This window comes from Macaca mulatta, chromosome 10 (genome assembly GCF_049350105.2).
Source record: "Macaca mulatta isolate MMU2019108-1 chromosome 10, T2T-MMU8v2.0, whole genome shotgun sequence".
Classification (NCBI taxonomy): domain Eukaryota; kingdom Metazoa; phylum Chordata; class Mammalia; order Primates; family Cercopithecidae; genus Macaca; species Macaca mulatta.
In genome coordinates, this window is record NC_133415.1 from 13,831,086 (window position 1) to 13,847,903 (window position 16,818).

A 16,818-nucleotide genomic window follows, 5' to 3' on the forward strand; every position below is an offset into this window, starting at 1 on the left:
CAAACAAACAAACAAAAAGGCTCTTGCTGTGTTACCCAGGCTGGTTTTGAACTCCTGAACTCCTGACCTCAAGTAATCCTCCTCCTTCAGCCCCTCAAAGTGCTGGGATTACAGGTGTGAAGCATCACACCCTTCTGAAACCCTGGTGTCTTAACTTGTACAAGGGTTCTCCTTTCTGGGTGCCTCTTGGGCCGCCAACATTCATGCCCTAGAATGAAGCTGGGTCAGGAGAGTCACTTAAAGATGCCCTCCCCACCCACACAGAGCCCCAAGGGGACGGTGGGGGGTGGGAGGAACCCAACATCCCAAAACACAAGCAGCTTTTGGTGCCCCCAGGTCACCTGCCCACATTCATTCATCCTCACCTGGTGTGTTCCAGGGATCAGGCTTTTGTTGCCGATCTTGGTGGAGAGCTGAGGAATTTCACCTCCTCCCCTGGGACAGCCAGGGCCAAGGCTCCTCCATCATCAGACCTGGAGAAGGGAATGGGGTGGGGGCGACAGCAGGGCACGGTGGGGAGAGGGCCACCCACTGGCCCTTCCGTGGCCCCAGGGTCTCTGATCCTCCCCGGGCGGTCGTCCTCCCGGCTCCTGGTGGTGGAAGAGGGGCGCATCGGCCCCGCCCGTCCTGGGCGTTTCTCTCCTGGTCTGGCCACATAAAGGAGCGTCGCCTAGCAGGAGAACGCCGCTGAATTTTCCTGGGGGTGGGTAGGTGGCTCTACTCCACGTGCCCCTCTCTGCTCCCGTTTCCTCCCCTACCCACACCCAATAGGCAGAATCCTTCTCTAAAATGCACTTGAGATGTGGATATAATAATCAAAACCTTAAGCAGTTACACATGCCCCACCCAGAGAATGGACCCGAGACCCTCTCCATCCAGGCATTCAGCCAGTTCTTCCCCGGATCCCTCGACCCCTACCCCTCCCGTAGGCCTCCCCCTACCAGCTCCTCTTTTCTGCGGCCCAGTGCTAACCTTGGCTGGATTTCCACGCACAGGGGCTGCCGGGGTGGGAGTGCCAGGGTCATGGCCTCTTTATTTTAACAATGAATCAGAGCGATGCTCGGGAAGTGGAAGGCAGGCCACGCCCCTGACACGCTCGCATAGGCTCTCTCTGGGTGCCTCATTTACATGAAGACTGTGAGACTCTGTGGGACTGGACAAGCCAGAACAAGGGGCGGGGCGGAGGCGGGCGGGGCACGGATACCTCTGAGAGCGGGACTCGCTGCACGTTTAGCCTGGGCAGCCTGCAGCACTCGCCCACTGGGGGTCCCCAGGGAGCCCTAGAGAGGGCTGGCACTGGCGGATCTGGCTCCTTCTGACCTCTTTCCCGTTGGTTCATTCTGGCGACAGTCCGCTGGGCTGGCTTTAGCCACAGACCTTGGACTAGAGTCTTAACCTCTCCGTCATGACAGTTTTCTTACCGCGGGGGCGGAGGTTGCAGTGAGCCGAGATAGCGCTATTGCACTCCAGCCTGGGCGGCAGAGCAAAACTCTGTCTAAAAAAGAAAAAAAAATAGCCGGGCGTGGTGGTGTGCGCCTGTAGTCTCAGCTACTCAGAAGGCTGAGGCAGGAGCATCGCTTGAATCCGGGAGGCGGAGGTTGCAGTGAGCCGAGATCACACTATTGCACTCCAGCCTGGGCAACAGAGTGAGACTCTGCCTTTAAAAAAAAAAAAAAAAAAGGCCGGGCGCGGTGGCTCAAGCCTGTAATCCCAGCACTTTGGGAGGCCGAGACGGGCGGATCACTAGGTCAGGAGATCGAGACCATCCTGGCTAACACGGTGAAACCCCGTCTCTACTAAAAAAATGCAAAAAACTAGCCGGGCGAGGTGGCGGGCGCCTGTAGTCCCAGCTACTCAGGAGGCTGAGACAGGAGAATGGCCCGAACCCGGGAGGCGGAGCTTGCAGTGAGCTGAGATCCGGCCACTGCACTCCAGCCTGGGCGACAGAGCGAGACTCTGTCTCAAAAAAAAAAAAAGGTTGTTTCCCATCTTTTTTCCTTTTGGTTGATATTTGGCAACTGCGGTGACTGGGAGGGGAGGAAGAGGGTGAAATTCACTGGACAGGGAGGAAGGTTGCAGCAGGAGTCCAGGAGAGATGGATGCAGTGATGAGATGGGGAAGGTAGACTAGATTCAGACACTTGCAGGCAGGTGAGCTTGGCACTAGGGTCATGGAAATCTTATTTTATTTCGAGAGTTGTTGGGGATCACCTGGGGATTGGATTCAGACAGAATTGGCTGAGAACCTACATTGACAAAGGCTTGTGCCCAGAGCAGAAACAGAAATGACTAAGATACAACTTCTCACTCAGAAAGCTCGTGATCTGGTTCGAGGGACAAACCAGGATCCACTGTGTTCAGTGTTTACAAGAAGGAAACACCTACTATCATGGGAGGCCAGGTGGAGAAAGGAGGAAGCAGAGAAGGCTTCTCCTAGGAGGTGGCTCAAAGGTGAGGAGAGCGAGAAAGGCTGAGAACAGCCTGCAAACCTCTGAAGGTGTGTAGCGGAGGCCGATGCTAGCTCAGAACAAGGCAGGCATTTCCAGCAGTGCTCACAAGGGAGCAGGCAGTGAGCTCTCCGAGCTCAGGAGGAACCGAAGCTCTTCACCAGAGCCACCTGCAAGCCAAAGGAAGGTCAATGGCTCAAACCTGGGGATGTCAAGGTCGTCAACGCCACTGGGACCTTGGAAAGGATGGAAGCTGAGGCTTATATGATCCTGGAACACCTGCCCCCACAGTTCCTCACCTCACCTCACCCCCCTGGGGAGAGCTCAGGCCACCCCGAAACAGATCCTACCAAAAGAAGTTTTCTTTTAGCAGGCTGAGCCCAGCTTCGGGTAACTATGGCCACAGCTCATCGTTTACCAGCACATGGCCTGACCTCAGTGTGGAAACCGAGGATGGATAAATGTCTGCTGTGACTTAAGCCCCACACAGATGGATCCCCTCATGACAGCCCTTTATATATTTGGCTTCTGTGAAATAATCTGCTGATTGTACCCCAACACCCATTCTCTCCTTTTATTTTTGAGATGGAGTCTTGCTCTTGTCACCCAAGCTGGAGTGCAGTGGCGTGATCTTGGCCCACTGCAACCTCCGCCCCTCGGGTTCAAGCGATTCTCTTGTCTCAGCCTCCCAAGTAGCTGGGATTACAGGCACCCGCCACCACACCTGGGTAATTTATATATATATATATTTTTTCTTAATTTTTAATTTATTTTTTTTTGAGACAGAGTCCCGCTCTGTCGCCAGGCTAGAGTGCAGTGGCATGATCTCGGCTCACTGCAACCTCCACCTCCTGGGTTCAAGCAATTCTCTTGCCTCAGCCTCCCGAATAGCTGAGATTACAGGCGCGTGCCACCATGCCCGGCTAATTTTTGTGTTTTTAATGGAGACAGGGTTTCACCATGTTGGCCAGGATGGCCTCGATCTCTTGACCTTGTGATCCACCCGCCTCGGCCTCCCAAAGTGCTGGGATTACAGGTATAAACCACCACGCCCTGCCCCATTCTCCCCTTTCTAACACAATCCCCAATTATCATCTGGGCACTTAGTTTCCCAGAATAGAAGAGTTCCTGGCTGGAAGGGGTGGCTCATGCCTGTAATCCCAGCACTTTGAGAGGCCACAGCAGGTGAGGTCAAGAGTTCGAGACCAGCCTGGCCAACATGGCAAATACCCGTCTCTACTAAAAACACAAAAATTGGTCAGGCGTGGTGGCGGATGCCTATAGTCCCAGCTACTTGGGAGGCTGAGGCAGGAGAGTTGCTTGAATCCAGGAAGCAGAGGTTGCAGTGAGCCAAGATCGCATCATTGCACTCCAGCCTAGACGATGAGCAAAACTCCATCTCGAAAAATAAATAAATAGAAGAGTTCCCAGCCTGTCTTGCAGCTAGGAGGTCCCTTGCCTCTGCCTCATGCCTTTGCCTCCTGCCTGGTCAACAGGACACGCCAAGTGCCAATTTTTTTTTTTTGAGATGGAGTTTCACTCTTGTTGCCAAGGCTAGGGTGCAATGGCACGATTCTCGGCTCACTGCAACCTCCACCTCCCAGGTTCAAGCAATTCTCCTGCCTCAGCCTCCCGAGTAGCTGGAATCACAGGTATGCGCCACCACGCCCAGCTAATGTGGTTTTTTTAGTAGAGACAGGGGTTTCTCCATGTTGGTCAGGCTGGTCTCGAACCCCCAACCTCAGGTGATCCACCGGCCTCAGCCTCCCAAAGTGCTGGGATTACAGGCGTGAACCACCGCACCTGGCCCTAAATGTTTTCAAAAGGAGGGGCATGTTCTTTTTCATCCCCTTTTCTTCCTGCTGGCTGAAATGCAGACATGTTGGCCGCAGCTCAAGCAGCCACCTTGTGCTGTGAGGCAAGGGCCATATGTTGAAAATGGCACACAGCATAGAGTTAGAAGCCCAGCATCCCAACCTCCAACCTTCCCAGCTCCAGGCTGGGAACCTCCCATCTTTGTTAACCTGGGAACTCTTACACAAGCCAGTTGTTTTTCAATTTTGTTTTAGAGCATATGCAGCTAAACCTAACTCTTCTTCATAAATCTCCCAGAGGCCCAACTCTGGAGAGCAATAGGAATAGGAGGCAGGAGCTCAGATGCCGCCACAGCACGGTGAGGGGCTCCTGGAGAAAAGACAAGTTCTCCAGAGGGCTCTGAATCCACCACCCCGATCCTAGAATTGGTCAAATCACTGTGACTCAACTTTCCTGGTCTGCTGGAAGAACTGAAGACACACACGGAAAGGAGTGGCTAAGAATTTAATACTGGTAAACACTATAAATTGTAAATGTAAGTTGTAAATGACCTTGTCACTGGAGAGGGGAGAAGGAACTGGAGTCAGACGTCCCAGCAGCAGCAGCAGCAGCGGTGACATGCAGTAGACACAGCCAGAGAGCAACAGGCGCTTTGGGAAGTGGTTCATGCACGTGGTCTTATTTTAGTCTCAGGGCAGCCCTAAGAGGTAGGTACCTTATGTCATCTTACACATGAGGAAACACACCAGAGAGGTCAGCACCGCAAGAAGCTCATGCAGCGACCAAGCAGCAGAGCCTGGATTCAAACCTGAGCCCTGCTGTGTACAAGAACCCCTGGGACTCAGCTGTTCCTGCTCACAGCAGGCTGAGCACCAGAGCCACCTGGAGGGCCCATAATAGGCACCACTCTGCCCAGGCACGAGGCAGCCAAGTAGCACATGCCACCCAGGGAGGACAACGAAAAGGTGGCAGGGAGAGCAGGTGGGCGGAGCCAGAAGGCCAGGCCAAGGTGCTCAGCACAGTCCCTGAGGTGCCTTTGCCATAGCCGGTGCAGCCCTCAGACTCCCACCAGCCTTCATGAGTGGGTTTTGATGGTGACATGGGAGAGGGCCTGCCCACTCCCAGGTACAGCATAACTGAGCCACAGTCACTTAGCCTGCCCCACTGCAAGCCCTGGCTGCTGGCTGTGGAGAGAGGACAGCCCTGCAGACCCTGCCTCACTGCTCCCCCCGCTCCAGGAGCTCCCGCATCACGGTGCGTAGAGCCCGCAGTCCTGTCGCAGGTGCCCCTCACCACACTGTCCTGTCATCCTGACTCCATAGTCCATGGTCGTTGGCAAGCCCTGGGAACACAGCTCACTCCCCTTTGTGGTCCTAGTGTTTAGGACCCAACGTAGCTCCTCTAACCAAGGCACAACCTGAAATTATTTCACTCCTGCCCAGGACTGACAAGCCGGGACAAACAAGGGACAAGGTTTCCATCCACTCACCCATCCGGAAGGAGTGTGAAGACATGGCCCCTTGTTGAGTTCTAGCTGGCACCCACAGGGTCTTCTCTAGAGGGGCCACTTGTGTGCAAGTCAAGATGTAACTGCTTTATTTTTTCATTTTTTTTGAGACAGGGTCAAACTCTGTCGCCCAGGCTGGAGTGCAGTGGCATGATCTCAGCTCACTGCAGCCCCCACCTCCAGGGTTCGAGCGATTCTCCAACCTCAGCCTCCCGAGTAGCTGGGATTACACACGTGTGCCACCACACCCGGCTAATTTTTGTATTTTTAGTAGAGACAGGGTTTCACCATGTTGGCCAGGCTGGTCTCGATCTCCTGACCTTAAGTGATTTGCCCGCCTCGGCCTCGCAAAGTGCTGAGATTACAGGCGTGAGCCACTGAGCCGGGCTGCAATTGCTTTAAAAAGAATTAATTAATCCTTCCATGTTAGGCCCCGCCTGGGAGATACTGGAAGTCTGGGGACGCTGCCCCAGTGTGGTGATGGGGAATGACCTGGGACTCGACTGCTTCTACCACTTCAGTGTCAGCTGAGGAGACTCCTGGGGCCCAGGACAAGGCATAGGCAGAGGCTCCTCGGTGAAGGGCATGGGGGGCACTGCTCCCCCAGTGGCCTCAGAAGCCTGCTTTTCAGAGCAGCAGGTGGGCTCTGGATTCTAGCAATGGACACACGGATCCTTAACCCTGGTTAGTATCTTTTTTTTTTTTTTTTTTTTTTTGTTGAGACGGAGTCTCGCTCTGTCGCCCGGGCTGGAGTGCAGTGGCCGGATCTCAGCTCACTGCAAGCTCCGCCTCCCGGGTTTACGCCATTCTCCTGCCTCAGCCTCCCGTGTAGCTGGGACTACAGGCGCCCGCCACCTCGCCCGGCTAATTTTTTGTATTTTTAGTAGAGACGGGGTTTCACCGTGTTAGCCAGGATGGTCTCGATCTCCTGACCTCGTGATCCGCCCGTCTCGGCCTCCCAAAGTGCTAGGATTACAGGCTTGAGCCACCGCGCCCGGCCAACCCTGGTTAGTATCTTAACACAGGGAGAGCTATACAAAAAACTAGCCGGGCGTGGTGGTGGGCACCTGTAGTCCCACCTACTTAGGAGGCTGAGGCAGGAGAATGGTGGAACCCGGTAGGTGGATCTTGCAGTGAGCTGAGATCAAGCCACTGTACTCCAGCCTGGGCCACAGAGCGACACTCCGTTTCAATAAATAAATAAATAAAACACAGGGAGAACTGGACTTTATTGTAGCCACAGGGCAAACTGCTGGAGACAGACCCATGGGCCCCGACCATTTCCACCACCCCAGAAACCTGCCGTGTGCGTGGTATCACGGACAAACAAATCACAAGCACACAACTCTCTGATGAGTTCCAGAAATCTGATGAGTGCCAGGTGGGGTGCACATTTGGGAAGATGCCCCAGCGTGGCTCTGAAGGCTCTTCCTGGGGGAGGCCTGCTCTCCGCTGCCTGCTCCTTCTAGAATTCAAACCCCAGGCAAAGGCAGCTGGCCCCAGGCCAGATAGGTCCTGGCTTCCCAACCTTGAGCTGTGCAGTCATTACCTAGGTGCAGGCTGGGCTACAGGGACAGCCAAGCTGAGAAAGGACAGGTCCTCGAAGCCTAGGCTGGGGCACTGCTTGGTTCTTGGTCTCACTCCCCGCTGTGCCGTGCTTTGCCTGTCAGACGGCGGCGCTGGGCCTTGCTGGTACGAGTGGCCCTTGGGGGCTTCTTGGAGTCCTGGGTCCGCTGGGGATGTTTCCTCTTGACCTTTTTGCGGCTGTGTGCATGCAGTGAGGCTGTGAGAGAGGAGATCCTGGGGATGGGCAGAAAGCCTCAGTTTAAGACTGCGTTGTGGAGTGACTCACCACCTGGCTCATGGAGGGGATGTCAGGACAGGTTGCAAATGCCAGGACCACCAAGTTCATGCCAGAGTTGGCCTGCTCTACCTCCAGAGTGCTTGCCAGCAACTCAACTGAGAGAGACAGGCCCTTCACCCAGGCACGAAAGGCATCGGAGGTCAGACACTCTCAGGGGTGGGTGGGACAGGATGGGGCAATGAGGAGAGGCTGAGGATCACTGGACAGGCAAAGCAAAGGGCTGCTCCGGGCCCTACACCTGCTCCACACCACCCCTAAGAGCCAGGTCACTACTGCCAGCCAGGAGGGGTGGGACCGGGAAGGCAGCAGGCCAAGACTCACCGCTGAGAGAGCAGGGGGTCTCTGGACTTCCTGGGCAAGGCTTTGGTTGGCTTCTCCATGGATGACGCCGCCTCCTCAGACCCGTCTCCAGACCCTCCCTAAAGAAGCACAAGACAGGTAGCAGTAGCTCGGGGGGCCTGGGCTGGACACCCCGAGCCACCATGGCTCTGGCAAGTGCATCATAGGCCTGGAAGGGGACTAAAGAAGGCCTCGGATGGAAGAACAGTCTATCTGTCCTAAAGCAAGGATTACACAGGGGAAGGCCTGTTTCCAAACCCTCTCCTGCCCCTAGAAGCTTCCAGTACGTACTTGAACATTCAGGAATGAAAATCCTAGCAAAATGGGGACAAGACTTGTCTTTGTATCAGACCTTGCAGAAGAATGAGCGTAAAATGAAAGACTGGTGTGAGATCAGTATGGTTTGGTTTGGTTTTGTTTTTTGAGATGGAGTCTCGCTCTGTCACCCAGGCTGGAGTGCAGTGGTGCGATCTTGGCTCACTGCAACCTCCACCTCCTAAGTTCAAGCGATTCTCCTGCCTCAGCCTCCCAAATAGCTGGGATTACAGGCGCACGCCACCATGCCTGGCTAATTTTTTTTTTGAGACGGAGTTTCGCTCTTTTTGCCCAGGCTGGAGTGTAATGGCGCAATGTTGGCTCACCACAACCTCTGCCTCCCGGGTTCAAGCTATTCTCCTGCCTCAGCCTCCCGAGTAGCTAGGATTACAGGCATGTGCCACCACATCCAGCTAATTTTGTATTTTTAGGAGAAACGGGGTTTCTCCATGTTGGTCAGGCTGGTCTCGAACTCCTGACCTCAGGTGATCCGCCTGCATCGGCCTCTCAAAGTGCTGAGATTACAGGCATGAGCCACTGCACCTGGCCCCCTGGCTAATTTGTATACTTTTAGTAGAGATGGGATTTCACTATGTTGGCCAGGCTGGTCTCAAACTCCTGACCTCAGGTGATACACCCACCTTGGCCTCCCAAAATGCTGGGATTACAGGCGTGAGCCACCGTGCCCAGCCCCAAGATCAGTATGGATGTGATGGGGAGTGGCTCCAGGAATTAAGGACATGATAACCCATTCAAGGAAATATGTTTTATATCATAACTGTGTGCATATATGTCCATAAATTCTTAGGCAAACCCAGATACAACTGCAATGGAAACAGCTGTCTCATGAAATAATATTTAACATGATACTTTCAGATATTTGCAATTACATTATTTTTTTTTTATGCTGGTTGCAACCTACTCATGATTCACCACCTACAGGTTGAAAACCCACTTAGTGCACACAGACGTGCCAGGGCTGCAAATCGCACAATGGGAACGATCACAACAAACAGCTACCTTTTGTGAAGCTTACAACAGGGCTGGGCGCTGCGCCAAGTGACTCACACAGATTAACAACTTTTATCCTCACACCAATCCCACAAGGCAGGTGCCACCATCAGCAACCCCCAGTTCACTGATGGAGAAAGGGAAGCAGGCAAGGTGAAGGAGCCTGCCCAAGTTCCTGAGCTGCTCAGCAGTGGGGCTGGCCTCTGCAGCGCCCCAGAAGCAGGGAATGAAGGGTCCAAAGGGAAGGAGCCCCTGCAGTGGGGTACCCACAACATGGGCCAGCACTGAGCAACCCTGAGAAGCCAGTCTGCCCCCACACTGCTTCTTCCCAGGGCTGAGACTGGGACCTACCTCAGGTGGGGTCAGCCCGAGCAGCCGGGCCCCTGAGAGGTCCAGGTCACTGATGGTGGTCACGGTGACTGTGTGGTTGGGGTGGTCATACTGCAACGACTCCGTCTTTGCTGTCACCAACCGGTCCAGCTCATCTGCCTCCTCTGTGGGGGTGGACACAGACCTGGTGTCAGCCAGGGGAACGAGAGACCAGGCTCCAGCCTCCCTCCCTCCCGGGAGTGCAATGCCTCCTCTACTCTGTGGATGTGGAGCGCATCCACAAGGTCACTGGCTGTAGAGCCTAGTCTGCGGATGCATGTTGTGAATGATCCTGTTTCCTTCATGCTCTAGCTGGTTCCCATGTCAGACAAACCCTCTATGACAGCTACAGCTGTCCCTCCCCTCCGCCCCTAGTCCTTTCCATCCTCAAAAACTGGGTTCTCTGCTCATGCTTGGTTAACCATGGGGTTTGGGCCTCCTTCTCCTGGTCTCTGTTCCATTTGCACTTAGAGGTGCTTAGGACAACCCCTGGCCCCAGGGTACCCCCCAAGATCCCTAGGGCCAAGGAGGTCAGCTTCTATCCCTTCCACCCACCAGGCCCGTCAGCTGTTCTCCAGGTCAGGCCAAGCAAGCCACTTACCCAGCGCCTCTTCTCTCTCTGCCAGCATCTTCAAGTATTCCTGGTGGCGCTGAAACCACGTGGGCAGGGAACACAGTGAGTATAGCCTCTTAGTCCAACCTCAGGCCAGGGTATTATTAATCACCCCCAAGGTGAGTGAGACCATGATCCCTACTGCAAGATCAGGAGGAGACTCCATCTTCCATCGTTCCCAGACCCAGGCCCACGGAGTCTCCACCTGTATAAGCTGTTCCCCAGTCCTGCCCACGCACACGCCGCCCCATGCCTGCAGCTGCCTCTATTAGGGAAATCCAGGGCTACAAGTGCCCTAAGAATCAAAGACCCCCTCCCACCTTCCCCCTGCACACCTCCTCCCGAAGCTTCCTCTGCTCCTCTTTTAGCCGCTGCTTAATCTCCTCAATGGCTGCCTTCTTCCGCTCGACCTTCCGCTTGTGGAAGCCTGTCAGGTACTCCCTACAGGAAGGAAGCCGGAAGAGACAAGGAGAGAAGGGCTCACTCTAGGAGAAAAACGGCTAATGCCGCGCTCGCTACGTGCTAGGCACCATTCCAAAAATGTACAAGTATTAGCTCATTTAACCTTCGCAACAATGGCCAGGCATGGTGGCTCACGCCTGTAATCCCAGCACTTTGGAAGGTCGAGGTGGGCGGATCACTTGAGGCCAGGAGTTCAAGACCATCCTGGCAAACATGGTGAAACCCCATGTCTACTAAAAACACAAAAATTAGTTGGTGTGGTGGCGCATGCCTGTAGTCCCAGCTACTCGGGAGGCTGAGTGGGGAGAATTGCTTGAGCCTGGGAGGCAGAGGTTGCAGTGAGTCGAGATCAGGCCACTACACTCCAGCCTAGATGACACAGCTAGACTTTGTCTCAAAAACAAACAGCCGGGAGCGGTGGCTCAAGCCTGTAATGCCAACACTTTGGGAGGCCGAGACGGGTGGATCACGAGGTCAGGAGATCGAGACCATCCTGGCTAACACCGTGAAACCCCGTCTCTACTAAAAAAAATATAAAAAACTAGCCGGGCGAGGTGGCGGGCGCCTGTAGTCCCAGCTACTCAGGAGGCTGAGGCAGGAGAATGGCGTGAACCTGGGAGGCGGAGCTTGCAGTGAGCTGAGATCTGGCCACTGCACTCCAGGCTGGGCAACAGAGCGAAACTCCGTCTCAAAAAAACAAAAACAAAAACAAACAAACAAAAAACCCTCACAACAACCTGTGCAGTGGGTAGCAATCTCCATTTTACAGATGGGGACGCTGAGGCACAGAGTCTAGGTTACTTGCCCAAGTTTAAAGAAAAGATACATTTAGGCCGGGCGCGGTGGCTCAAGCCTGTAATCCCAGCACTTTGGGAGGCCGAGACGGGCGGATCACAAGGTCAGGAGATCGAGACCATCCTGGCTAACCCGGTGAAACCCCGTCTCTACTAAAAAATACAAAAAACTAGCCGGGCGAGGTGGCGGGCGCCTGTAGTCCCAGCTACTTGGGAGGCTGAGGCAGGAGAATGGCGTAAACCCGGGAGGCGGAGCTTGCAGTGAGCTGAGATCCGGCCACTGCACTCCAGCCTGGGCGACAGAGCAAGACTCCGTCTCAAAAAAAAAAAAAAAAAGATACATTTAGGAAAATAAAGGAGATACTGCCCCTTTCCACTCAATACTCTCCAGGGATCTCAGGTTCAGGGAACAGGGCCAGGCGCGGGGGCACACACAGTAACCCCTTCCACACCGGCAAACCTCATTACTCTCTCAACAGGGCTTTCAGGCCACCCTCATCCAGACCTTTAGAAACCCTGCACTGGACCAACACCATGTCTCCAAGACACCTGACCCTGAACTCGCCTGTAGGGCCTGTTGATGTACGCTAGGAGTTTCCTGACGATGCCCAGCATTTCCCACCCTCTCTCCCTCGGTCTGATCTCAGCCCCTTCTCATCTCCGCAGTGCCAGCTGCTCTCTTCCCATTTTGTCCCACAGTCCAGCACTGGGCTTTTCGCTGACCCGCTACCATGTGCCATTTATTTGTCTGGCCGGACGCTGAGGCTCAAGGGTTCACTTTCCTGATACGGGACCTAGCACACCAAAGGAGCCCAATAAATGTCTGGAGAGCGAATGAATGAACTTAGGCCACTCTCATTTCATTGACTCATCATTCGCCAGCCACGGCTGGGCGCCTACTGTGTGCCGGGCCGATGGACTGGGCTGGGCTAGGGTGGTCGAAGCCACTCCTCTGAGACCCGAGCTGCCGGCTGTCTGGCGGCGCAGAAAACACTAGGCGAGGTGGGGAGACCGAGAAGGGAGAAGCGGGAACGGGAGCTGGGAGGCCGAGAGGGGTTCTCTAGCCACGCCAGGGGGCGGGGCCGGAAGAGCCCTCCGCGGGAGCGTGCTCGGCCCCAGACCTGGCCTTGGCCGCGAAAAACAGCTCGAGGGGAGTCCGGTCCGGCTTTGCCACTCACCGCCTCTTCTCCTCGTCGAAGCTGAGAACGAGCCTGGGCCGCCGGTCGTCACCATCTCTCCTCTTCTTCTTGTTGCGGCCCATACCGGTGAGGCGCACGACTTCCTCTCCCTGGAGACACTTCCGGGTGTAGCGTACTCATCCTCCCGGGTGTAGCGTACTCTTCCTCCCAGGCGCACACCTCAGCGTCGCTCCGCAGTTCCGTCCGCCAGGCCCCGCCTTTTAAAGGGACTTCCCAGCTCGTTTTCTTCCCTCTTCTCACGCATGAAGCGCTGCTCTCTGACCTCTCCATGACTCCCAGTTCCAGCCCCTCCCCAGAGTCGCTTCAGTGAGAGCGAGGTCCCCTGGACCCGATTGCCTAGGACTGTGCCTGGCACACACTCAATATGGAGTTACTCGTGAATGGCCAAAAATTTCTGTACTGTCAGGCCTCTGAGCCCAAGCCAAGCCATCGCATCCCCCGTGACTTGCACATACACGCCCAGATGGCCTGAAGTAACTGAAGAATCACAAAAGAAGTGCAAATGCCCTGCCTCGCCTTATCTGATGACATTCCACCACAAAAGAAGTGAAAACCGCTGGCTCTAGCCTTAAGCGATGATATTATCTTGTGAAGTTCCTTTTCCTGGCTCATCCTGGCTCAAAAAGCTCCCCCACTGAGCACCTTGTGACCCCCACTCCTGCCCGCCAGAGAAGAACCCCCTTTTGACTGTAATTTTCCTTTACCTACCCAAATCCTATAAAACGGTCCCGCCCTTATCTCCCTTCGCTGACTCTCTTTTCGGACTCAGCCCGCCTGCACCCAGGTGAAATAAGCAGCCATGTTGCTCACACAAAGCCTGTTTGGTGGTCTCTTCACACTGACGCGCATGACACTAACCCTACTTTGGATTTTTTTTTCTTTAATTTATTATTATTATTTTTGAGGTGAAGTCTTGCTCTGTCATCCAGGCTGGAGTGCAGTGGCGCGATGTTGGTTCATTGCAACCCCTGCCTCCCAGGTTCAAGCAATTCTCCGCCTCAGACTCCTGAGTAACTGGGATTACAGGCGTGCGCCACCATACCCTGCTAATTTTTGCATTTTTAGTAAAGATAAGTTTTCACCATGTTGACCAGGCTGCTTGAACTCCTGACCGCAAGTAATCCTCCCATCTCGGTCTCCCAAAGTGCGTACTCATCCTCCCGGGTGTAACGTGTGAGCCACGGTGCCGGCCCCTACTTTAGATTCTGATGTCAACTCGTTGGTAGTCTCCACGAGGGAGCCAAACTGCCTGGATTTGTATACTGGCACCCCACCTACAGCTGTGTGGTCTAAGACCAATGGCCTTCACAGTGCCTCACCGTATTTGTAAAATGAGGTATAGTAGCTTCATAGGGTTGTTGTAGACAGTGGTTCTCAAGCTTTGGCATACATCAGAATCCCCTAGAGGGCTTGCTAAAACCTGGATCGCTGGGCCTCACTCAGGAGTTTCTGATCCAGTAGAAGTTTCTGAGTGGATTTCCAGTTCTAGCAAGTTCTCAGGTGATGCTAATGCTGCTAATCCGTGGACCAAACTTTGACAGCTGTGATTATGAGGAAGTGAGTTATGTCAAGTTTGTATAACATAAGGCATGCATACACGTGTTTTCTGCACAAGCCATCTTCCCTCTTTGTGCCTTACTTTGCCCAAAGGTGGAATGAGTGTGTAATAACATCCTCAACTGAGAATGGAGGGCATGGGTGTGAAAGATTGTAGTGAAACAACACCTGAAGGGGATTTTTAATCACTTGGATTGTGTGCCAGAATCCTTCATCCACTTTTTTCACTTTTTTTTTTTTTTTTTTTTTTTGAGACAGAGTTTCGCTCTTGTCACCCAGGCTGGAGTGCAGTGTCGTGACTTCGGCTCACTGCAATCTCCACCCCCCAGGTTCAAGCGACTCTCCTGCCTCAGCCTTCTGAGTAGCTAGGATTACTGACACCTGCCATCACGGCCAGCTAATCTTTGTATCCTGACTGAGTTTTGGAAGGAGGCAGGCAATAAGTACAGCACTCCAGAATGCCGAATTCATTCCATACAGCTCCTCTGCTTGGGGGAAATCTATGTGGGATCCTGCGAGGAAGTTACCCTTAAACTGCAGGCCTGGCCTTTCAGTTCCTGTGGCCCAGAGCACCGCAGGGGGCTCCCTTAGGGTGCTGGACTGCACCTCTGACCAGCTGCTTCTGCCCCTTAGTGGCAGTGCCTTAAGGCTACCCTTGGCACCCTCCTGGGTAGAGGCATAACCCTGGCTGAAGGTGCCCAGAGAGTCACCTTCTGCAGCTGGTCTGTCTCCTCCCAGTCCCAGGCTTCGACCTGCTTGGTTTACCAGGGCTCCACTCCCACCCACAGTGGTTGGAGATGAAAAGTGAAAGCTCAGGCTGGGCGTGGTGGCTCACACCTGTAATCCCGGCACTTTGGGAGGCTGAGGCAGGCAGATCACGAGGTGAAGAGATGGAGACCATCCTGGCCAACATGGTAAAACCCCATGTCTACCAAAAATACAAAAATTAGCTGGGCGTGGTGGCACGCGCCTGTAGTCCCAGCTACTTGGGAGGCTGAGGCAGGAGAATCACTTGAACCCAGGAGGTGGAGGTTGCAGTGAGCTGAGATTGTGCCACTGCACTCCAGCCTAGTGACAGACAGTAGGGCAACATAGTAAAACCCTGTCTCTACAAAAAATTAAAAATTAGCCAGGCCTAGTGACACACTCCTATAGTCCAGTGACTTGGGAGGCTAAGGTAGGAGGATCACTCAAGCCCAGAAGTTTGAGGCTGCATTGAGCTGTGATCATGCCATTGCATTCCAGCCTGGACAACACAGTGAGACCCCATCTCTGGAAAAAACAAAAAACAAAAAACAGGCCAGGTGTAGTGGCTCCTGCCTGTAATCTTAGCATTTTGGGAGGCCAAGGCGGGCGGATCAGTTGAGGTTCGGAGTTCGAAACCAGCCTGACCAACATGATGAAACCCCATCTCTACTAAAAATATGACAATTAGCCGTACGTGGTGGTGCATGCCTATAATCCCAGCGACTCTAGAGGCTGAGGCAGGAGAATCACTTGAACCCAGGAGACAGGGGTTGCAGTGAGCCGAGATCCTGCCACTTCACAACAGCCTGGTCAAAAGAGCAAAACTCCGTCTCAAAATGAAAAACAAAAACAAGAAGTGATGATAAACTTAATGAGGAAAAAGAGTAACAAGAGCAGCTGACATTTATTTAGCTCTTTACTCTCTTTAGATTGTTTATTTTATTATTTATTTACTTATAGAGATGAGGGTCTCACTATGTTGCCCAAGCTGGTCTCAAACTCCTGGGATCAAGCGATCCTCCCTATTCAGCTTCATGAGTAGCTAGAACCACAGGTGCCCACCACTGTGCCTGGCTCATGATGATCTCTTTTGAGGTACAATCCACATTTTACTGAGGAGGAAACTGAGGCTCAGAGAGGTGCAGTCACTTGTCCGAGGTCACACAGGCAAGAACAGGTTCTGAGGGTGGGGAGCAGGTGGCCTAAGGGCAGAGGTTGACTTAACTTATCTGGACCCAGTTTCCTAGGCCCTCGGGACACACAGAACTTTAAAAGGGGTGAAGACAGCCGACACTCACCAAACTCGTATTGCATGCCAGGCACCATGCATTTCTATACATCACCTCAGCTAATCTTTTTTCTTTTTTTTTTTTTAGAGAGTCTCGCTCTGTCGCCCAGGCTGGAATGCAGTGGCGTGATCTCGGTTCACTGCAACCTCCTCTTCCCAGGATCAAGTGATTTTCCTGCCTCAGCCTCCCCGGTAGCTGGGACCACAGGCATGCACCACCATGCCCGGCTAATTTTTGTATTTTTAGTAAACACAGGGTTTCACTTGTTGGCCAGGCTGGTCTCGAACGCCTGACCTCAAATGAACCTCCTGCCTTGGCCTCCCAAAGTGCTGGGATTACAGGTGTCGGCCACCGCACCCAGTCAACACTAGTGCAGTCTTTTTCTTTTTTTTTTTTTGAGACGGAGTCTCGCTCTGTCACCCAGGCTGGAGTGCAATGGCACAATATCAGCTCACCGCAACCTCTGCCTCCTGGGCTCAAGCAATTCTCCT

The 16,818-nt window shown here is 53.7% G+C and overlaps 1 protein-coding gene across 1 annotated transcript; it reads right to left on the bottom strand.

Annotated features, from left to right (window-relative positions):
• Window positions 1–7,127: 7,127 nt before the first annotated feature.
• Window positions 7,128–12,850, bottom strand: NOL12 (nucleolar protein 12). The gene is given in 6 exon segments (NM_001193831.3): window positions 7,128–7,568; window positions 7,954–8,051; window positions 9,649–9,791; window positions 10,268–10,316; window positions 10,615–10,720; window positions 12,714–12,850. Coding segments are annotated over 6 exon segments (642 nt in total). The 5' UTR covers window positions 12,797–12,850; the 3' UTR covers window positions 7,128–7,405.
• Between the last annotated feature and the right edge of the window lie 3,968 nt (window positions 12,851–16,818).